This window comes from Nipponia nippon, unplaced genomic scaffold (genome assembly GCF_047370975.1).
Source record: "Nipponia nippon isolate SJK-2023a ecotype South Korea unplaced genomic scaffold, ASM4737097v1 scaffold_4, whole genome shotgun sequence".
Lineage (NCBI taxonomy): Eukaryota > Metazoa > Chordata > Aves > Pelecaniformes > Threskiornithidae > Nipponia > Nipponia nippon.
This window is the reverse complement of record NW_028262358.1, coordinates 78076717-78100610: the sequence shown is the minus strand read 5'-3', so window position 1 is coordinate 78100610 and position 23894 is coordinate 78076717. Positions and strand designations below refer to the sequence as shown.

The 23894-nt window shown below is 40.4% G+C and overlaps 1 protein-coding gene across 3 annotated transcripts in view; it reads left to right on the top strand.

Annotated features, from left to right (window-relative positions):
- The window catches only part of LIN28B (lin-28 RNA binding posttranscriptional regulator B), an 88951-nt gene that overhangs the window by 39666 nt on the left and 25391 nt on the right, over positions 1-23894 (top strand). For all 3 annotated transcript variants that reach the window (XM_087776406.1, XM_087776405.1, XM_087776404.1), the window contains exon 3: positions 9145-9329. In XM_087776406.1, the coding sequence (XP_087632532.1) occupies positions 9145-9329 (185 nt within the window). The remainder of the gene's footprint in view (positions 1-9144; positions 9330-23894) is intronic.

The following is a 23894-nucleotide window of genomic DNA, read 5'->3' as shown; positions in this document are numbered from 1 at the left end:
TGCAGAGTTGGTAGCTACCCGTGAACACCACGCTTCAGGAAGAAAGAGGCAGGTTGGTATAATCGGGATATATTCTGCCATGCGAACAGGGTGAGCTGAACTGTCTTAACAGGTTCAGGACTCCCTCTCTATTGCTGACTTGCTGAATCATTTGTATGAAATGCATTTTTTCAGTGTCAGCCTGTGGCTTCTGTGGGTGCTCACAGTGTTAGCCATTCCTGTTTACCAGCGAGACGTGAATTGCTCAATTTTCTCATGTAAAGCTGGGATGCAAAAAGGCGGATGAACCGCTTTCTTGGTACTATTTTTCACTACTGGCATCCAATTTAAAGGTTAAGGACAGCTTCCCAGAGATGGATGTTAAGGGTCTGCAGTAAGAAAACATGACTCTCTTTCAGGGCACTTTTATGCAGGGGAAGGGAAAGGTGCATGTGCAGAGAGAGATCCTGCTACACCTGAATTAGCAGAGCACAATCTGGGCCTAATTTCTTTTTAATTATATGCAGTCTCTTGGGATGGTGGGAGGTGGATAGGAGATCTTCATATAGCTAAAACACCTCCTGGCATAGGGGATTGTCATTCTCATGCATGGGGGTGTGGAGAGGAGCACAGAAACGAAGCTTACAGACATCATAGGGCAGGCGTGGAAAATAGACGCGCTGCAGTTTCTGAAAATGTGGTTAACGACACCAGAAAGGTGTAGTAAATCTGGAGGAAATTGTGGTTTAGTTTTAGGTGAAATAACTCTACCATTGAGTCTGTGCTTTCTACCGGACTACAATTTCAGTACTTGAAAAATGCAGCAAACTGCGTGGGTTGTACACGGCGCCTTCCTGTGCTTTTGCATTTCCACCTGTGTTTATGGGATGATCTACACTGAAACTGCCTGATTTTTAGATCTTAGAGGAGAACTGTGTTCCAGTGTATTCAGTGTGCTTTTTAAAATGAGTGAATCGTACCCATACTGTGTTCTGCCCTCACCGTTAAATTCATAGGAGAGATGCCAGACAGGACACAGCTCAGCCACATCCATCATGCAGGTTTCAGTGTATTTGTATCCCTTGTGGAAGAAATGAGAGAATTGGACTTGGTGGCATTCATGGATTTTCTGGTGGCCCACGCTTTTTTCCTTAGGTCTTTTGGGTTTGGTGGGGTTTTTTTTGTTCTGTTTTGGTTTGGGTTTTTTTGGTTTGGTTTGGTTTCCCAGAAGAGTTTTTAAAAAAAAAAAAAAAAAGGTGTAGGAATCTGTGTGGCATCTCCCTTCTTCAGGTAATAGAAGACGAGTTGCGAGAATGGCTTGTTTTGACCTCTGCCTTGGAGGTTTGGGTTTTTAACAGAAAGAGGCTTGAAAAATACTCTGCCTAGGTGGACACTACGAAAGTACGCAGCTCGCCGTCGTCATGAATTTTTCAGTGTACAGCATGTCATCGGGGGAAGAGGTACACTGTGCCCGCAGTCTAGCTGTGCTAGTTTTCTCCCCCGTCGGGAAGTTTTGCACTTGACGCTTCACTAAAATGAACTGAATATCGGGGTGTTTTGGAGAGCCTGTTCATCTGGACCTCAGGCCCTTGTCTCATGAAAGAAGGAAAAACGAGGGGAAAAAAGTGCCTTCTCCCAATGAATATAGAAAGAGGCTAATCTGCACTATTGATTGCATAAAAGGTCATGTTTGTTCCTAATTTTTGTAGAAAGAGCCTTCGGGTTTCTGCAAAACTGCCTTAGAGCAGATGAGTATTTGGAACAGAAAACGAGGTGGTTTCAGTTGCATGAAGTGACTGCGTGCGCTTGCCCGAGGGTGGAATAGCTCAGTGGCGAGTGGAGGAAGGGAAGGGCCTCCATCCTGGGGGGATCTGTGGGCTCCCAAAGGCGGTGTGGTCAGCCGGTAGCGAGGCAGCACTTGTGAGGAGGGAGCTTGGAGGTGTTCAACCATTGGGAGACCATCAAAAGAAGATACTTCTCAATGGGTGGACTTCAGAGGGTATTATAAACCGTTTGGGTTTAACGGCATGGTTTCAGGAGATCACCGAGGCAGTGTAAGTTGGCAAGGTGCTGCACAGGACAGCCTTACCTTCCGTGGCTGCACACTCACATGGCTTCTTTTGTGGTGTGCTGGTGGTTTTTTTGACTCTGCATAGAACTGATTCAGGGAGCAGAAACATAGCAGAAAACCTGACGTTACCAAGAAGAGGTAAACGGTTTTCTTCCTGAGTCAATGTGAGACTGAGGTGGAGGAAGAGGAACCGTCCTTTTGAATTGACTGAACTGAGTCCTAAAACTCTTACCTTGTGCCTAGCATGACTGATGAGAAAATACTTAAACTAAGAAATGGGAGGAGAGGCTGGCTGGATTTTCACACCTGGTATTAAAGCACGGAAGAAGGGAAATTGGGTAAATGAGAATTGGACATGCAGTAACACATATGGTCTATGCAAAGGAAGAGCGAAAGCTAGTAGTAAAAGATTAGTTGTGCAGGTGCTATGCTAACAAAAAAAAATATACTTCTTATAGCGAGAAAAGAGGGTGAGGTCAGGGAGGAAAAGCAAATGAGATGTTTATTATCCAGGCTCTTTTCATTAGTATACAAAACAGAACACCTTGTGCTGAATGTGTAACCAGATATAGAGGCAGCGGAAATATGGTCAGAGAGTATTCATGGCCTGAACACAAATACTGAAAATCATGCAGAAAATGAGTAAGGTGTCATGAATGAAGTGGCACGGTGTGAAGAAACAAACAGTAGCATGGACACAGTAGAATCTGTTTGGTCAGAATCACTTTGGGAAGGAATTCTGAAAGACCTGTTGTAGACCTCTAGCTTAGGATTTATACACAGACAATGTAATAACAATATTATGAGAGGGGAATACTAGTAGGAATAGTAACATTTATAGGTGGGCTATGTAGTAAGCCAGATCTATATTTAAGCACAAATGATATTATAATGTTGTGCTGTACATGACAGTCAATAGTTTCCTTACCAAAAGAGTAATTCAGAATAGAAGTTGTGTTATTTTGGACTTGGAAGGAATTGCTGACTTTAGAAAACGTGATTGTTTAAAAAATGAAGACAAAACGTAAACTGGGTTAATTTGGTTTAAGTTAAATGGGATGATAAAAAGTCAATAACAATTTTTTTAAGGCCAACGTTTGTTAAATTAGGAGAACTGGTTAGTGAACATAGGTGAGCTGAAGTACTGGAGGCTTAAATGGAGAAAAGGTTCAACTTGCATCCCAAGTAAAGGAAAAGGAGATTTGTGGGAAACTGCCTTACCCTTCCAGCGGAGAACCTTCTCCTGGGAGGGATCTTGGTAGAGAAAAGGTAATGCGAAAGGAAGGAGGAGTAGATTATCAAAGGAAGTCACTTCTTCGAAGTTGTAGTGGAACAAGAACTGAAAGTAAGCTGAGTTCGGGTTTACTTAAAGTTCTTAAGAGTTAAAGCAGTTATTTATATATCTAAAGAAACTTTTACTAAATTGAGAAAGAAGAAATTCTTCGGTTGTATAGGGAGGGTGGTTTTGAATTAGAGAGAACATTTTGTTCAAAAGCTAAATAAATACTTTTGCACTTTTCTCGGTAAGAAGAGTAACAGCGTGGGGACAGCGACAGGATGATGAATGGGAACAAGGTTATGAACGTGACTACGGTCGAGGTGGAAATTGAAGACAGAAACAAATTCCAAGTAAATACAGATGTGAAATTGCAGTGTACCAGCTGCACTGCAGTAACTGCCTATGTACCAGTTCTTTCCCTGCTGTGAAGTTACTTGCAATAGCTCACCCTATCTAATGAACATTGTATACATGTAGTGTACGTGGCTCTTCATTGCCTAAGAGCTGAAGTGCAACTCTTTGAGCAATGGAGCGGTTTATAGCTTTAATTTTAAAGTAAATTTATATTATGTTGAACTTTAAAAAAATATTTGTAATACTGTAGATTTTTCTTTTTTATATAAAATACTAAGAAACACATTCTGATCTCAGAAGTTGCCATTTCCACTGTGTATGCCCTGGAGCTAGTCGAACCTCTCCCTGAACGGATTTAGCTCACTGGGGGGGGGGGGGGGGGGGGGGGATATCTATCCCTGTTTCCTCTTCCTCTTATCCTCCCCCTCCTTTTTAAACTGAGTTTGTTTCCTGTCAGATTAGTGAGTTAAATTGGCTTATGTCGAGGACCCAGAAGTGCCAGATTTGGTGCAAGATAAGCCTGTAGGAGCAGGAAAAAGCCCTTGAGGTCAGCGGGAGCAATGGCGAGTTGTCTTGTGGGTGCCTGGCCTTCGAATTCTGTGTTAGTGCAGCAGAGCTATGCATTGGTCTCGAAGGGGGTGTTGTTCAGTGAAGTGGATTTTTTGTTTGTTTTAGCATTCTGCCTGCAAAAATAAATGATCTTCACAAACCTCTTAAAATAAAATGCAACTGATACTATTTTGCAGCGCTTCCCCTAACATTTGCAGTGTACAACAGCTAAATTCTGGTTTTGACCTAATGCAGGTAAGAGCACTAGTATAGATCCAGTGTAAATTGTTTTACTTCTGTGTCCTCTTACTCTGTACTCTTGGTTTACCCAAAGTTTGCTAGCTCTTGATGGAACTGTAGGAGGTTGTTGTGGAGAGAATTTCTTACGGTCTTCAGTGTGGTTGGGCTTCAGGATATGCTTTCCTTCATGTCTGGATTTAATTGTAGATAATTTTGGAGGGAAAACAGTTTTCTTACTTTGGGAAACCCGGCATACTGGTGGCATCTGGTCATTGTACTGAGCAATCAATCAATCACTAGATACAAAGGGACAGAAATGAGAGATACAGAAAATAAACGATCTAAGCAGAATGCCACTGAATAACTTTCTCCCCCCTCTAAAGAACAGCAGTTGTTCATAGCCCTGACTAGAAATGGCAAAAATGTTGTGAGGAGGCACTTACTGCGACCCTGTTCTTTCTTCCTTCCCCACACATTAATAAAAGTAATGCACACATATCGGAGGCTATCAGGCCCCTGTAATGAGCCTTAATTCCAAACATCCTCTCTTTTGTAGAGCCTGGTGAGAGCTGTAAGCACTCCCTGACACTGCCCAGGAAATGGTACTTTTCTTTGGGACCATCTTGCTAATACAGTTCATATTTGTTATGTTTTGATTTTTGTTTCATAGTAGGAAATGTTTTCCAAGAACTTGTGATCATGAATTTTTCCACTCTTATTTTCTGTTGTTGCTAATACTTTTATGAAATTGCCAGCATTTTGGACCAAGCCGTTGCTTGTGACAGAGGTGTATGAGATTTTACATTATAGGTTAAAATACCAAGAAATAGTAGGGTACCTGTAAAAAAAAAAATAGAAATGGCACCGTCAAGTTAAAAAAGAAAAACAAAAAAGCTCTAGTCTGAAATCACTGTATTGAGTGCTGGTAAAAATAACAGCAAAATCTCTGACAGCTGAAAGAGAGAGAAAGGAGGAAAAGCATGTTGCTTTTAAGTTTTTCCCTTTGTTCATTGGCGGTGTGCCCATACATGCCATTCAGAGCTCTAGAAATGGTTCACTGACTTGAAACTCTGGCTGCTTTTAATTGTGTGGGTTTTATTTGTTTAAGTAATGTGAGGGAAATACTGAGCTAGGTCTCTCAACATTAAATTATCAACTTTACAGACATTTTTGTCCAACTCTTCAGACAAGTTAGGAGGGATTCAGGTTTTAGATGTGTTTCGCTGATTTCCAAATGCCATTTTTTCACTATGGCTTTGAATTGTTATTGCACCCTCAGAGAATCTCACCGTGAGCTGGCTGACAGCATGCTAGTATACATTTACACAGTAAGTCAGACGGCACCAAATCCGTCTATAACATTGAAAAGCTTCTGAGGTGTATTCAAGGAGAGTACTGTGCAAGTCATTTGAAGTGTTTTTTCAACATTTTCTGTTGTTAAAAGTGCTTGAAAAAACAAGCATGCCAAAAAAGGTACACTTGCATAAGATGTGATTTATGAAAGCATAGTTGTTCCATTATTTTGGCTTTTAAATATATTTAAAAAATCACTCTTGTAAATGTAGTGCTTTGTTTGGAAATAAAAGTTCTGTTGCTAAAAGTGAAATGAGAAAAATAAAAACATTTTAGAGTACTAATAATGCCCTGGTTTAGGTTGTGTTTTAAATAAGTACTTCTTGCTTTTGAAGTAAAGTAGAAGACACATAATATTATGCGCATATCAGATGTCAACCTTTTGGCGTTTGTTTTATAACAGTGAAACACGTTATAGTTTATGAAGAAAGGAAAGGAAAAACATATAGAAAGGAAAAACACGTAAGTCTTGCTGAGACTTAACTATATCTTCATTAAGTTGAAATTAAACAAAAAGACAAGAGCATCCATGCCGTGCTCAATATTACTGAGAAATAAGGGCTTATGTTTTACCTGCTTGAGGTTCCCCTTGTGATTAGCACCTATCTGTGTTGTCATGATTGTCTAGTTTTGGAACATTTAACTATATGTTTTAGTTTGGGACAAAATACACATTGTTCAGTTCATTCCTTTTAACAAGATTTTCCCTGGTGGCTGCTGAAGACTGAAGAGGTGTGGATGGACCCAGGGATGGATTCATGCCACAGGCAGGATCTGTTGTTTCAGTTGATGAGTGGTGGAGTCGTCTTTGGGCACATTCTGAACTCGGATGTTTCTTCATTGTGACAAAGATCCCCTTATTGCTATACAGACATTTCAAAGTGGGGGGCTTGCTTTAAATAATATTGCCTTCTTGGGTGGTTTGTTTCATTGGTTTATGTAGAATTACTGTCTTCCAGTTGTATTAGTGAGATATTAATTAAAATATAAGGTACTTTCCATACCTTATATTTTAATTTCAAAAAACAGCCAAGCTTATGATTCAGGGAACAGATAGTATATATTTCTTCCTTTGTGTGTGTGTGTGTGTGTCTCCTGTACTGCCCCTCCACCCTTTTTAAATGGTGCTTAACCTCTCGCCTAGTAAGTCAACTCTTTGTCTCATGCTTCACACGGTTACAACATTTGGTGGAAGAGCCACGTGTAGTAGAGCTGCACAACTGGATAAGCAAAACCAGCCTTTGTCCTAACCAGTGGAGCTGTGTTCTTGCTTACTTTTGGCTGTTGGAAAAATTATAAGCAACTGAGTCCTTCTGTCAGGCTGGCGTTGGTAGTGTCTTGTTGTATTATGAATGGTTGCTGCTGGTTAGACTGTGGGAACTCGGCTGGTCCGGTACTTGGGGTTTTTGGAAGAAAGGTGCATGTGCTTTCACGTGGTTTCATTAAAATAAACATTCCCAATTGTTTTATAATTTTTAACTTAGTCTATTAGTGCTGTGGGAAATGGACTCTGCAGTGGTGTCCATCTTTAGAAAGACAGGGAGAAGTTAAGTGACACAGGTACCCTGATGTAACTCTGCTGCAGAACCAGAAACTGGAATCCTGTTTTCCAGTCTCACCGGGTGTGATTCAGCTCCGGATTAAGTTATCTGAATCACAGAAAAGTCTGGGTTGGAAGGGACCTCTTGAGATCGTCTGGTCCAACCTTTTGCTGAAAGCGGGGCCTTGGATTAGGTTATTCAGTGCCCTGTTAGGCCGAGTTCTGAGCTATTTCCAGCAAAGGGAACTGTACTGCTTCTCTGGGCTTCTCGGTTGAATTCTTCTCATAGTGACCAACTTCTCCTCGTGTCTGGATGGAGTTTCCCCTGAAGCAACTCAGACCTGTTGGCTCCTGTCCTGCTCTCCATGCATCCTTGTGAAGAGACCAGCTCCCTTTTTGTGCATGAACTGTGAACTCTGTAGGTGGCAGATCTTGTGCTCTGCTAAAATAGTGTGTTGGTGCTGCACACCTTCCATACCCATAACATGAATACAGGGAGCCCATGTCAGGGATTGCCATCTGATTTGAACACTCTCCCTAATTGTGCTCGTGGGGTAGTAGATGTGACTTTGAGTCAAGTGTCGCTTGGCTCTTTTTGACATGTGACTGAGTGGAATTGCACCTGCGGTGAAGATTCCCTTCTTGACTCCGTGGTTCGGCCAAGTGAATGCTGGAGAACAGAGTAAGAATCAGTCAGGATACATTTTTCTCTTTGCTATGAAGAGGTCATGAGCAAAGGAAGAAAACATGTTTCACAACTCTCCTGCAAAAACTACAAGTGTTTGGAAATTAACGGATTTTGTAATATTCACTGTGAGTCCAGCTGATCTCATTCATGTAATGTCTAACTTCTAAAATAAACGTTTAGTCCAACCAGTGTCTATCATTGTATCTCTCCCCCCCGTCCCCCCCAGTTGTCTCACTTAACTTGATGATCATTTTATTTAAGAGTTTGATTCATCAGATTTGTCCTGGGATGTAGACTTCCTATTGTACATAATTTATTAGGAATTGAGATGAAAATTTTCATTGCATCAAAATCAATGGTGGGCTCCTGTTGACTTCAGCTTGTCCAAGATTTTGCTGCTTCAGTGTAATATCAAAAGATTTATCAGTATTTATTTCACTTGCCCTGATGATGGTAATTTCCTTTTCTGTGAATGAAAATACAAATCCATACCTAAATCATGCTAACTAGATAAGATTTTTGGGGTAGTGAACAGAAATTTAGCAGCTTACTAGGGATATTTGAATTGCCTATTTCAGTGGACTTTGTTCAGAGTGCCTTTCTCCTGCCTCTTGTGCTCGTTGTATCTTTTATTCATTTTCAGAGCAGAAGAGCCACGTCCCAGATACAAGGAATATGAATTATGATAATTTTGATCATAAACGAATTAGCTCTGAAGTGAACATTTGCTCTCTTTGCATTTTGTTAAAAAAGCCTTTTCAGTTCCTGATGCCTGTTAGACAGGGGTTTTAAGAATATAGCATTTTCTCTACTTCTTACATCTATAGCATTCATCACAGAAAAGGAAAATGTTATTTCAGTTTTGTTGATACTGAAAATAGGTTCTTGTCACTTGTTTAGTGTTGAATAGTGTTTTCAGTGTATCCAGGACTATAATTTGTCGTATCATCTGCTATAGCTCACACAGAGGAAACTGTTATTCAACCTGTATGTATTCTAGGATAGTACATAGGATGATTTGTCCTGTTGATTATGAATGTAAATACTGTTTTTAAGGCAATGGTAACCAAGAGTATTTTTCCTATTTACAGAGCAAGCTTTACATGGAAGGATTTAGAAGCCTAAAAGAAGGAGAACCAGTGGAATTTACTTTTAAGAAATCTTCCAAAGGCCTTGAATCAATACGGGTAACAGGCCCTGGTGGGAGCCCCTGTTTAGGAAGTGAAAGACGACCCAAAGGGAAGACAGTACAAAAAAGAAAACCAAAGGGAGATAGGTAATTACCTTACTTTGCTATTTTCCCCCCTTTTTTTTTCTTTGCAAGTTTTTCTTGAAATTGTGTTTTCAGCATTTATTAATTTGTGAAAGGAAACACTTTTATGTAGATTTGGCTTTTACATGTAGCCTAGTAGTTTGATTAAACTTATTAAGCTGTATCTATACAATTACATAAATCACCCACTTGATTGGTTTTACTTGAGAAGGTTTTATTGAATTAGAGGGAGCCTGCAAAGGAATGCAATATTGTTTTGAAAATACTGCTATTAGACTGAGAAGAGAGGTCAGTCTCAATATAGGTGAAATAACACCATGTTTCAGTGAGAATTGTCCATGCTAAAAAGACTATTGTGTGCAGTGGGGTTTTAAACTGTGCATCAGTAGTTTTATACAGAAGAAAGTGTAGGTGGTGCAGTCAGGGTTGAGATGGACATAATTTGATTAATTATATTTTTACTTAGTGAACAGAGGTGTTTCCAAAAGTTTAATGCCTGGTGGTCTGAAGAACTGTTGTAATAATATTTTACAAATTCCACGTTAGTTGTGAGAGCTTCACTTCTTCATACACAAGTGCAGCAGTCTGACTTGCAATGCTTTACTTTACTTTCTGCCTCTTGGCTTGAAGAAGTCCTGTAATCCTCTTCACTGTGAAGCCACTTGCACCTAGTTCCCCAAGTACAGACTTCCTGCCCAAAAGCTCTTGTATTTAGGTGAATCTCCCTTTTTTCCTCGTGGTATTGTCCAGCGCAGTAGCTGTAATGACTGAGATCAAGGGGAATATATAGTTTGTGAAGGATCCTAGTAAGAACATCCAAACAGCCAAGTTTTGCTTGCAGTATTGGATGTATGGCATGACTGAGATGTGGCTCTCTTCAATTACAAACTCTGAAGCAAAGAGTAGCTTGGGAAAGAGGGGGTCACCTGGGAAAGGCAGTGTAGCCCAGCCTTGAGAAATGGGGGATCAGAAGGCTTTGCTGGCTACAGATGAACTCCACTTGTCCCCACCTCTGTTTAAAGGCTTCTTTTTTTTTTTTTCCCACTGTCCTTTTTTAAATTAAGGACTGGAGACAACATGATAGTTGTCCCTCTTTCACCTTCTTTGTAAAAGCTAAAGGCCATGAACAAAATTTATTGCTGCTGTAACAGATCAGAGTGCATAACCACAACAAGGAGAGACTTTGTAAGCCAGACAAAGCTTTCTTTTTGATTGCTCACCATATCTGGCCTTTCACAGTTGTGTTGCATGCAATGGCTGTGAATTTTTTTTTTTTTTTTTTTTTGAGCTAGGCTTCCAATATAGTTCTTATTCAAACCATTGGTTTTCCATGGACTGTAATTACTAATCTTTTTAGGGCAGCGTTACCATTGTTATTGATGTTTTATACTATGGCAGCACATAAAGGCCACAGCCGTGCAATCATGATACTATTGTCCTGTTCGTTGCACATGTGTATGAAGGAAGACAGTCCTTGCTTCAAAACCTTGAAATTTAAATGGACAGGTTGTAAGTAGACCAGGAAAAACTACATATTGAAGGAGACAGGGATTTGAACAAATGTAGATATCTATAGTGCACAGTATAGTCAATGCAGAGGAAGCAGTACTTTCAGAGTGCAATTCATCTCACCCTAGGGAAGCATCTAATATATTGGGAATGAATCTTGCCTTATGGCTGTTTCTCTTCAGGGACTACAAAGGGAGTCTAGCTCCAATGCTGTAGATACTTCCCTTACAAGTCTCTAAAGTTAGGCAAGATGAATCCTACTTTCAGTGGTGTTTTTTCATAGCTAAAGCATAGAAAAGATTGAACAGATATGCCCTAAAAAACAGTGCAGAGGTGTGATCCATGAGACAATGTGCTCTTTCATGTTCACCTGCCTTTAAAGAAGGAAAAATTCAAAATTAAATTGAATTAATTTGAATATGAAGACGTGGGCAAAAACCTGTATCTGCTTCTGTCTCAAAATTCTTGTGCTTAAGTCATAAGACACCAAAAAAGTCTGAAATTTGAAATGTCTGAAGTAGCATTGACATTATCACTCAGTGAGGAGCAGTGTCTTTGCTTGAAGGAAATTGGTTTTCATTGAACACCTAGCCAATTAAAAAAGTGCATCTCCAACATGTGTAGTGGAAAATTTCTTGAAAGATTGCTGTTGTGCTGTGAGAACTGCCTCCATTTATGAAAGCTAATTCCACATTCTTATGTTGATCTCTTTTCTATCAGTGTAACAGTGTGAGGGCCCAGCCTCACTGCGTCTTTTTAAATGGATCCCATTTGAATGGATCCCATGACTCTTATTAATGGTGTAGGCAGGATTTAAAGCAGAAGGGAAGACTGACAGAAAGAGCTAGAGATAGCAAAGGTAGGACAAAGAAAGGGAAAAGCAGCAATATGTGCAGAGAGGGGGAAAAAAAGTCATGACACTGAGGTTACCAAATATTGGTGCTTTTTGGTAGGTTTCGTGGTGCTTCCACAACAGACTCCGAGTCTGTGTAATTTGCAGTGTGTTGTTGCTGTGGGGACCTTGCTATGATAATATTTCCCCTTCAGCATTACTGTGGGCCACATTAATTTTATAACATGGGTGAGAAGGCTTTGTAATGGCTGTCGGTGGTATCGGCCGCTTGGGTGTCTCTCCCAGCCAGCGTGCTAGCACATGCCAGTACAAGGAAAGGAAAATCTTTCGTGGTCCATGTGAAATGAAGCTGCGGCTATAAGCAGCCTGCAGGCTTTAAGTTCCCAGACCTTACTTTAAGCTACTGTAATATCCATGTGTCTTACATATGTATTTTTTCACAGTGTCTAGAGTATTCTGGGGTAGAGGGGAGGTTTCTAAATGAGACTCAGCTGGGATTTGTATCTGACAAGTGCTGGGTTTAGAAGTGGTGTCTTGTGGCAGAGACGCACAGTAGCAGCTCTTGGGGCTGGTCTCTACCTAAGTAAGCCAGGGGATGAATTGGCAACGTGTTAACACCGCGGCAGGTTGCAGCTCCCTTCGTAGGAGCTCTTCACACGTGCTGAACACAGTGTGTTTTGCTCAACTTTGACACTGAGCTGACACAAAAGCATGCTATGCTGCTCTCTAGGAATGACTGCGGGGAGCTGATGCAGAAAAGATAAAGTGCTCTGAATTCACACCTTTATCACCTGCTCAGTAACTTGTAGACAAATCTGTGAAATGTTGATGTAGAGTAGAATAAATGAAATCAGAACCTAGCCCACCATCTCAGAATAAGGTTTGGAGGAGGGAAAAGGGAGGAAGGAAAAAAAAAATTACGCGCTGCTTTTTTTTTTGTTGTTTTAAACAAACAGTCCTCGTGTTTGTATGTGACCTAAAATGAAACTGGGTAAAGGACCATTTTATCAGTTGTAATTTTTTATTTAAGATTATTTTATAAATTTGTATAGCTGGGAAAATATTCTTAGTGCAGGGCATGCTTAAAGAAATTTGACCCACGGACCTTTGGCACAATATTAACAAAGAAGATGCATGATGCTCACAGGACTAGAAGCTGGAGTTATCTTTGGGACCTAGAGGTATTATCCAGTATCTGTAAATATTCCTAGTAGGAGCTCAAAGTTGGATACTTTTTCAGCAGAGTGTCTGTAGTGCTGTATCTGCTCGGCTTGGCACTTGCTTCAAGTGGAACGTTTTGGGGGACGGGAAGGATGACAACTTTTTTTTTTCTTTTTTTGGTTTTGAAGTATTTACACAAAAATTGAAGCAATAAAATAAAGCAAGAAGGAAGGGACAGGAAGAAATAATTAAGGGTATAGCTCCATCTCCCAGTTCTAATTTATGACATTTCAGTCCTATGTTACCCTCTGCTAACATCACACTTGTGGCAGGGAAGCTTTCTAGCATGGGTGACCTGTATCAGTAAGCGGCTTGGATTTAAACATGTAATAAGTAAGCAGTATGTTGTGAGATTTTGGGTTTGACATGAAACGTTTCACTGACTCTGTTTATAGCGCAGCCCTGCAAGTAAACTGTGAGGGATGGAGCTGGGAGCTGCTGGAAATGAGGGAGCTCAACGAAGCATTGCCAGTGATGCTGAATTATGTTCTGGGAATATGGCTAGTGAAATAGCTGTGTATTTCTAGCTCAGTTGGCTAAATAGTAATGAGCACTGCAGCATTACTGTAACACTTCAAAAAACCTTTTTTGCAACGTAGATATCTATGAAGGAGAGACAACTAGAAAAGAAGTGGTTTTGTGTTAAGATGTAATAAATGGTGTTTGCCAGTAACTCTTGGACATAATCAAAAGCATAGTTTTCAAATGAAGAAAAACATATTTTGACAAACACTGATTGGGTGGAAATACAGCCACTTAGGTAAGGGGGGCTGTAATTAAATAATATACTTCCCTGATGAACTGTCACTTAAAATTAGTTTGTGTCTGAGTCAGACAGAAAACTGATTTAACATCTGAAGACATTCTGCGGATGATCTGAAGTCAGACTATAATAAGAAAATGTTAAAAGTCTTCTTTAAAAGTTCGTGATCTGCACTAATAGCCGCTAAACCAGTGTGATGCAGGCAGAGATGACGGCATGGAGGAGTGCTGTGGAGGACATTTGGATTGACGTTTACAGGACTAAGAGAGCTGGTTTAGGACAGCAAAGTTACGTGATACAAAGTCACTTCAAACTTGAGATTATATCAATTCCATCTTTACTGGCTGAATCACGCTCAAGTGTATAATTTAATTTTTATAGAAAAGCCTCCTACGGCTCAAGCTGAGCAGATTTTTGTGAAGGAGATGTGAATAATGGGAGTGGTGCGGGCTGGGAAGGAGAGCCCTGAACTAGTACCAAAATAGGAGAAGCTCATAAAAGCTGTGCTTAACAGACAGATGAGGCCAAGGCGGGTGGGGAAAGCCCATCAGAGTCCCTTCGCCTGACAGCTGGGAGGCAAGGCCAGGCCGGCAGTCACCGCACCCAGCTACGACACAGGGGGCTCGTCTGCTCCTGCCCGTGGCCAGCCCTGGAGACCAGCTTTGGGCCCGTCCTGAACAGCACCGGGGTGAAATGGCGGGCAGACGAAGTCAGAGTGCCCAGCTGTCCAGAGAAATGGATAGAAAGTTCAGGGAGTTGTAGCCTTTGTCACAAAATGGTGTCAGCATGTCACTGTCAAAGGGCTGAATTTTCCTGCTCCTCTCCAAGGTAGATCATGTTCACAGTTCTGCCATTTTCTAAAGAGGAAGCTGGCACAGAAGTAATGCAGAAGTTGCATGGCTTTTGCACAGATTTCTTAGAAATACAGCCTTGCAAAAGGACCTTATTCAAGGGTGGTGTTTCAGAAATTGAAAATGAACACCTCCTCCTCCTCCCTGACGCTCTTTCACCTGGTTTTAGATCGTAAAAATTTCCCTCTTTCCAGTTTTCATTCTTGCTTTTCCCATTTTTCAAACATAGGGCATTTTCTTGGCTGTTTGCTTTTTCCCTGCTTCACGGTGATTCTGTTGGATGTTTAGTTCCTCATTCCAGTGATGTGTGAGATCCCTCTTAGGCTTACAGACTGCAAAGACCACTATAGTTTTTGTTCTCTTACATCAAAACTGCCATATGAAATGAGGTCCTTCTGGCCTGCTACCCTCTTTCCAACAGGACCACGTATTTAAGGAGAGGTTGTAAGAAATAGGGAGGTATAGCTTTCCGTCTCTGGCAACTAGTGGTTTAGGCATTTCTTCAATATCGACGCGTAATCTGCAAAAGACAATTAGATGCTGTGTTAGGTACCTGAGTTGCTGGACGCAACTTCCTCTTGGATCCTCAAGCAAAATCTGAGGTTATTTGTGGAGAGTTTTATATAGTTAATAATTTGCATGCTTAGACAATAGGCTAGAAAGGGGGATAAACAGCAGTCTGAGATGTGCTTTCTTACATGATCTTATTATTGGTATTTGCTGACTGTGCCATAATAAGCCACTAAACTAGTATGAACTGCTCGTAACAGGAGCAGCAGAATGCTGCTAGATTTAAAAAAAAAAAAAAAGGGGGCTTGAGGCAAAACCCAAAAAGCCTGAGAGCTTTGCACTACTCCAGTACTTCAAGAAGGTTATATCTTTGCTGGACTGCAACGATTAGGGACAAAGTTTTTCATACTTGCTCTTTTTTTCAGGCGGACAAGTTTTTGTTTGAAGGCTTAGCAACAGTTCAGGTTTTTCTAAGAGTGGGGTAAAACCAGAGGGCTTTATTAATAGGGTTAAAAAAGAGGTAACTTTTAAAAATAGCTGCCACTTGGTGCTGTGGATTGGAGGCTTGAAAGCTGGCTTGGAGATGGATCCCTAGGGCAGGGGGTTAATCTGTACTTGTCTTTTTGCAGACCTATCGAAGCCTAAGTTAGAAGCCTCTGAAAAATGTTACTGCATATATTCATTAGACAGCCCTTGTTAAAATCTCTACATCATCCTTCTGTGTTTAAAGGAGCTCAGCAATCACAGCCTTCCTGCATACCAAACACACGGCGTGCTTCCCGGACTCGGTCCATCCAGCCTGATGAGAACAGAATCAGATCTCTGAGACAGGGTATTTTTTTCACCAAAAGATGAGAGGAAGGTAGCTTAAGGGAGGAAAGGCAAAACAACTGCCACTGACTGTTGTGTATAGTGCCCAGTATCTATGGACCATGCACTATTTGGCATGATTTCATCTCCAGTCTAGAGTGTCGCTAAAATTCAGTCTTCTGGAAATGCCAGGTTTGGAGCTATGGTAGAATAAGTGCCCCAGAGTGAGAGCACAAGCAGGAAAGCCTCACCCCTCCGAAGACAACAAGCCATGGCTAGCCTAGCTTCCACCCGCAGACCCAGCACACAGCATCGGGAGTTGCCTTCCTTTAACGATAATAATGGCTTTCCCTTCCTGCCTACTTCCATAGCTCAAACAGTCGGGAGCCAGGATGCAGCGCCGAAAGATCCGTACTCGAATGTTGGAGCTAGGTGTAGGAATGGTTACAGTTGTGCATAACAATATGTGTAACATTAGAATAAAAGGTTTTGTTTTTCAGAAGACACATAGGAAATCCCATTCCAAATTTCAAATGTAGAGAACATTGTTTAATTTGTAAAGCCAAGTGCCCATAGTTAGGTGCAGGCTACAAAGCTTAATTTGGTCCCTTACCAGCTGCACTGCTTCTGAGACCAAGATCATTATTTCGGGGTACCCAGGCACACTGTAGTATGGTGGGTGGTGATACAGGCATTTCCTTGTTCATTTGAAGGGCCATTTGCCTGTTTCACATGCTTTTAACTACCGGATTCACCACAAGGCAACTTGAAAGTAAGGGCTCATTTCAGATACCGTGTTGCTGGTGAACCTGCGTGACCACGCAATGTTTCAGCCTGCTCGCTCGGGTGCGGGTGGCAATTGGGCTTTGCGGTTAGGTGCAGAAATCAACAAAACACACAAAAATACGTGCTTCCTTTCCATCAGATGTGCCTTCTGATAGGGCTGTTCACATACTTCAAGTGAATGCAAATTTCTGTGCTAAAGCAAGGGCTGGGAACATGGTGGCAGTGATATCACTAAGTGATATCTAAGCCTAATTTTCTTCATTGCAAACTTATATTAAGAACAGAGTAAAGTCTGTATAAAGTTGTCTGGTGTCTGTTTGTATGAGTACACAGTTAAGAAGGGATAGGCCCCAAATTTTTCATAGTGTTTATAATAAGAAATCCAAATTTGATGCTAAAGTAAGTAGATACAATTCTGAAAATGTACAAGGAACAGATGAAGTGAGTAGGAAGGTGTCGGTTTTATGCAGCCTCATGTAGAGTAAAGCTGTCCCTGCACAGCAGATGGGTTTCTTAAGTACATAGGCTCTTTTTGGAATGCAGAATATTTTTCTTTAATCGGATGTCTTCTCAGGCCTCGTGTTTTCTGAGTATTTCACCCCCTTTCATCAAGGGATGAGCTGTCTTATTTACAGTAAAGTACCAACATATATTCAGGCCTTCGCTATGGTGTACTGATAGGCCTAATGATCACACTGGAGTCTTACCTGTAGTAATGATTCCCCATATCTGAAGAAATTTAGAAGGAAGAAAGAATTGCGAACTTTGCACAATTTAACAGAGATTATACGTAACTTCAGTAGAGTCTATGTTAAAAGTATTTCAGTAAATAATTTAAGAAACATTGTTTATGTTTCTAAAAATCTTCCTAATGTAACTGGCATCTTCCTTAATTCGAATTTTTCTCTCGCTGTTTAATTTCTTATTACTATACAAATATACTAATTTCAAGTAGACAAGAATAAACAAAAAAAGTGCATACATTTTCAGGGCCCAACTCAGTAAATACCTTAAGCCTGTGCTTTGAAAGTAGTAGGGAAGAGGGCATTATTTGAAAAGATTTCCCCAATCGTGGAAATTTCTGTTGAAGCTGATGTTGACCCTGACTACAGACTGTGCTGATTTTTGCTCGTGTGACACGCTATAGCTGTCAATGAACTGGGAACAGAATGGCTCGCAGGACGAGTTGTCTTTTAAAAAGATGCACATGCTATGTGCTATATTTTACTACAAAAATGTTCAGTGTAAATACTTAAATCCCAAATCCATTTTATTTTAGGAAAACAGTTGCATTTCCTTGCTTTTTCTTGATGTGTTGCACTCCAGCATCACCTAGCAAACATACTCAAAGCTTGTAATAAATATATAACACTGAGGAAAGATTATAATGGTGATTCCAGATGATGGAAAAATTTGCCATATATCTTGGCCTGTTGAAAAAGATACCAACAGCTTGAAAGTTGGAGAAAACTGAATTATAGCATAGCTGCTAAATCAGATATTCCCAAAACATTGCCTTTGATTTACCGCTGTTGATGAATCTGAAGCTCTTCAGAAGGAATAAAAGTTCTGGAGCCCTTTAACTTCAAATTAATAAAGTCTGTGCAGTAATATACTTCCAAATCACTACAGCTGTTTCTTTTATTAGCTGTGGCTTCATGTTTCTGTCCTTGACACTTAAAGATCAAACCTACTTAAATATGAATCATTTAAAAATGTGAGTTTACTTCAATATCTTATTTTGTCAAGAATCTCAGCAGCTTATTATGTAAGAGGAATGTGTCACAGAGGTAGTCATCTCTGTAGTGGTGGTGCGGGCACGCTGCTGCTATTCCCCTTGTGCACACCCCCTCACCCCCCAAGTCTACCCACAGTGTGCTAGAGCGCTTCTCAAGCAGATAAGACGACATAGGCTGTGTACTGAAAGAAGCTATGGGTTTAAGGGCATATTTACACCAGGAAAGGTAGGTTTATTTGGGAAAAAAAGTACCAGTTTAAGCCACCCCTGCACAGTGATGTGGCATCCTCCATCCAGAAGTAGCAGGACTGAGTGGGACTTTGCAGTTGCTTCTTCTGGTTGTGGGAAGCTGTTCGGAGATGAGACAGTGGAGCTCAAATAGAAATGCTCCTATGATGTCCATGATCCATCAGGCAGGGTGACAGGAAAGTATTCCAAGGGCAATGGATAAGAAGAAGGTTAGGAAGGAGCAGGAATATGAAAACAAAGACACGGGGGGCGATCAGGAAGGAGAGGGAAGAGAAGGGCTTGGGGAGGGGAGGACAGACCATTGAAAATGGTGTCAATATGAGAAGCACACGGTTTTCCCAGTTTCCAAATGATCACCTCAAAGCTGGTAGTTCGGGCACTCTTCAGGGGGTGCAGAGAATCCTGAATCCCCTCAGGCACAAACAGGGATTGAATCAAAATTTCCTCCGTTTTGAAAGGCTGCTGCAAGTCAAGAGCTAATGTACAAGGAGCTGACTTGTAAGTGGGAGCTAAGCTCCTGCTTTGCAGCCCTGCGAAGACTGAGGTGATTCCAGCGGATCTGGGAGGGTTGATCTTAAATGCGAGTTTTTGCAGTAGTCTGCTTACTGTGTGTTCCTCATTTACCGGGTGACAAACGCGACACATCTGGAGTTGGTTTTGCAGAACCACCAAATGCTCCCAGCTATAACAGTTGCTCAGTTTGAGCTTTGTCCTAAACGTATTGGGTGCTATAAAATGGTGAGTGCTCTGTGGGCTCTAATATTTCAAATTGGGCACCTAGAAGAAGGCTCCTCTGGAAAACAACTTTGGCTCTTGTGCTCTAGAATCCTGTGCACTTCCTTGAGACCAATTAAACCACACGATTTCCTACAGCCATTGCAAAGTACTTAATATTTGTAATGCATGAAGACACTGAGAGCCCCAAAGTCAGTACTTCTGTATCGTGTTCAAGATTCAGCTGGATTTAGTGGTGAATCTAGGCACTGAATTGAGTAGGCTAAAGAAGCAGTATACAATAACTACCTTATATTTCGTGCAGCAAATGAGAAAAGGCAATGTAGGAGAACTTACATCATGTCATCATATGGTTCACAGGCTATTACTACAGTGTAATTAGTTTAATACTTTTTTGAATGCTGAATTTGTAGGTAATGGGTAGAAGTTAGCCTGAACGCTCCACTGAGTAGCAGCTCGGCTTGGGGATTTGGACTGGTTGGTTTTTTTGAAACCATACTGTGACACTGCAGGACAAGGATGAAGGGACTGGTTTCGCAGAAGAAATTGCGCATCCATGTGCAAGAGAGAACAAAGGTGGCTGTGGCCAAGCTGGAGGAATAGTGAGCCGAGGCTGGCGTTATTGATGGAGTAGAGGGAGCTGGGCTTGCTCAGTAACAGACCCATGGAACAGTTAAGGAGGAAGGAGTTGTGAAGGGTCACTATGAAATATGGGAGTGAGCTAAACAATTTCTTTTCTTTGATCTCCATTCATTTATAATCTTATTGGGGTTGAGTCTCTTGGCACTAGAGCTTTTACAATGAATAGTTGAAAGTACAAAAATTGATTTAAATTGCACCGGTCTTGTGCTGAATGGCTTTCTTTAGCCTAGAAGTTACTTGGAGTTTTACTTTTTTAGCTGTTGGACAGTTTAAATGCTAAGCATTTAATTTCCTTCAGACAGCTCTGAAAACAATAGCAAACCACAGACTGCTCTTATTTCATTGTCTGCAATTAATGTTGCAACAGCTTTTGCATCAAAGTTTAACCAGAATGCTTTGATTTCCTCAATGATAAATGGATATCTTTTGACTAATAGAAAAAGCTGAAATAGTTCAATGTTTCAAATTCAGCTTCAGATTTGCTAGTGTTTAAAATTAGTACCTCTGCCTTTTTGTTGTGCTAAACTAATAATGTAAAACAAAACAATAGAGTGTGTGTGTGTCAGTCTGTGTCTGCATAATGAGACGAGTTGTTCTATAAAATTATGCGGTGTTACTTCTTCCATCAATGAGAGGGAATCATCAGTAATTGGCAATAGGATTAGAAATTGTACATAGCTCAGATGTAAGCCTATTTATTTACCTTTTTAAAGGTTTAATTTTATTTACATTCTTTTTCACGAGTTAGTTGTTGTAAGTCATTTCTTTCTAGTAAGTATATGAAAAATCTTTAATTTTCTGTTTATCAGGCATATTTTCTGTGTTTTTGCACTGATATATTTTTGGAGAATCATGGTTAGCTGCTTACCTAATAATTGCTAGGAATATGTGCCTACGTCTCCTTTTAATAATTACTTAAAATGTGCTTAGCACTTTAGTTTTCTAAGTCAAAAAAGAATCCACAGAGTGTTTTAATTTACTTTTTGTTAAATAGTTCAGTGAGATTTTCTGTTATTAAATGTGGGAGTATCATTAATCACTTCACTTTTAGAATTTTTGTCCTTATGTACATTGTGTAACGTACAAGTTTTACTTGGAGCTCAGAAATAATTTTATCAAATGGTTCGTTCTTCTTATCCCTGTATTTGTAACTCACTGGAGCCTCATGAAGTTATCTTTCTACTTCACAATCTATACATTTCATTTAGGCATAGAAAAGAAACATCTGGCATTTTTTTAATGAGAGTTGTACACCCATTGACCAAACAAGCAGCAAGTAATCTGTTGTATGGCTGATTATGGCAAGAAAATGAGGTAGTAGTCTCACTAATAATCAGTAAAATTTGTATAAGCTGGTGCTGTTTCATTTTCTGAGTTAGCTAATACTTTGACCCGTGCAAGAAAGCAAATCGTGTTTAAAATTGCCCGGTGTGGAAAAATGCTGCTTTCAGATGTAAAGATTAGAAACATTTAAAACATACATCTCTGTGGTTAAAGATGCTGACTCTTAATTCTCTCCTGTCTAGAGCTTTCCTTTTTTATCTTTGAAGTTCAGTCACTATTCCGTGTCAATGCTATTGGTTTTTGTTTATTTTTGTATCCTACAGAAATTAATTCATACTGTTTAGATACAATCTTTTTAGAATATTTATGAATGTAACATATCAACAAGTTTATATTTTACGCAGCCTGTGGAGCTGGATTTTGGAATTTGCTTTTTTAGTGGTTCTTTTGTGGAAGAGAAATCTTTCAGGCATGAATTGATAGTCCAGATCTTTTGAGGTCTGTCTGTGCTAACCTATGACCTCTGTTCTTAGGAGGTCAACATCTGAGGGCAGGAGATTAAGGCAGTTAAAAGATTGGAATGGGAACTGGAATGGAAAAATTAGCCAGCACATTTTGGGTGGAAAACATCAAAGTCATCAAACAATTTGCTTATTTTAAACTCAGTTTAAGGGTAACAAGCTAATTGTACTGTGTTTGTTGACGCAAGCAATTTATATTATTTGAGGACATTAACACTGAAGAATTTTTTTTTTATTGGAGAAACGTAATGCCTGTTCAGTATAAATGCACCGTGTATTTTGTATACTAAACGCTTTTGTGCAACATTTTTTAGGAGTCAGGATCTGATCATACAGTCTGTATGCACTTAATTAGCTCTGTTTCTTACAAACAGCAATAGTAAGTGTTATGGAACCTGAATCTTGCTTGTGATCTGCTGAAGACCCCTTGCTCTCATTGGAGAATACAGGTGCTGTCAGTACATGGGACAAATTATTCCCATATTAAAATTTCCTGACTGTGATGCTTAAAAACATTTGTAAGCATCTCTTTTTGTTACAGCTGTTCAAATGTGAATTCCTTTCCAATGCAAACTTGTCACCAAGGAATGTTCTTTCATAGATTATAAATTGATTTAAAAGAAAACAGCACTGTCTGTTTGTTCTTATCTGTCATTGTTCGAAATTCATTAGTATGTTTTTTTTAGAAGAATGAGGACTTCATCTTTCATTTGTACAATCGATTTCAAAGATTATATTATCTAGAAAAAGACACCTTTCCACATCTGAAAATTATGCAAGTTCAAGGATTTGTGTAAGCAATCACATTTTTGTCTTGCTTGTTTAGAGTGCAAATAAAAGTGGTTTCAGTATCACATGCAAAAGCCAGACTAGTGTTTCAGCATGCAAACTCACCTAGCAGGAAAGAAAACAAAAAGTTACGGATATCTCACAGCTCAGGCTCTGACTAACAGTGTATGGATTATGGTACTTCTCCTATAGGTATGGCTACTAATTAAATTAGAGTACTATAAAATACAGCTAAACTCAAGCAGACCGACATCTGTAAGCCTCAGTCTAACCTCCACACGTTATTATTGTTCCTTTGATAGTGAAGGATATGAGATTTAATCCCTTTGCAAGCTTATAAATTTCCAAACTCTTCCTTTAAAGGCTAAAACCTTCCTATTGCAGCTTTTAGCCCTGACTTACACCTGAGGGGAAATTGAGCAAAGTGATCACCATCATTTCTTCCTCCTTCATGGAAGGAAAAGAGGGGAAGGCAGGAGGAGCTGTTGCGGACTGCAGCAGCCCATGGACCGTTCCCACGGACGCAGCCACCGCTTTGTTTCCTTCCTGCCATTTCACTGGGGTGGCTGGAGAAGCTCTACCAGCTGCAAGGGCTGCTGCGGCCGGGTGTGCCCCGCAAACCCAGCGGTGCCGCCATTGACTGGGTGTGCCCGGCATCCCTGGTGGTACTGCTACAGCCAGCTGTGCCCCACGTCCCCAGGGGTACCACAGGGAAACCGGGAGCGCTTGAAGGGGCAGGACCAACCCTGAAGGCTGTTTTGTCTTGGAGATCTGTTCCCCATTTGGATTCTTGGGATAAAATGGGGTAGCTTCTAATCAGCCATTTTGTGATTCTTGCTTGTCAGCCCTCTCTGTTGTTAAATAAATCGGTAGGATCGATGGATGGAGAGCTAATTCTGTTTTACAGAACGGCTTTGGTTACCCACTTGTGAGAACATGTCAATCATTGTGAAGGAACAGAGGACTTGTTAATTAATAAAGGAAAAAAGTTAAGCAACTACAAAGTTAGTGTGTCTGACATGACTGAAGATAACTTTCTTGTTTGCCTAAGCCCTTTCTATACCTTCCCGCTTCTGTCTGTTTAGATAGTAAACCCTTCAGTGCAGAATTGGTTTCCTTCTTAGTCCATACAATACTTAAAATCACTGCTGTTTTTAATTACAATAGTAATTGTGATTCTTGGCTATTTGAATTATTAGAGAGCAGTGATACACGCATGTTTTTTACTCTGGAAGACCTGCTCCCCAGGATTTTTGTTGGATGTGCGTTATCTTCTTCTTTCATGATGTTTGATGATTCAAATATCC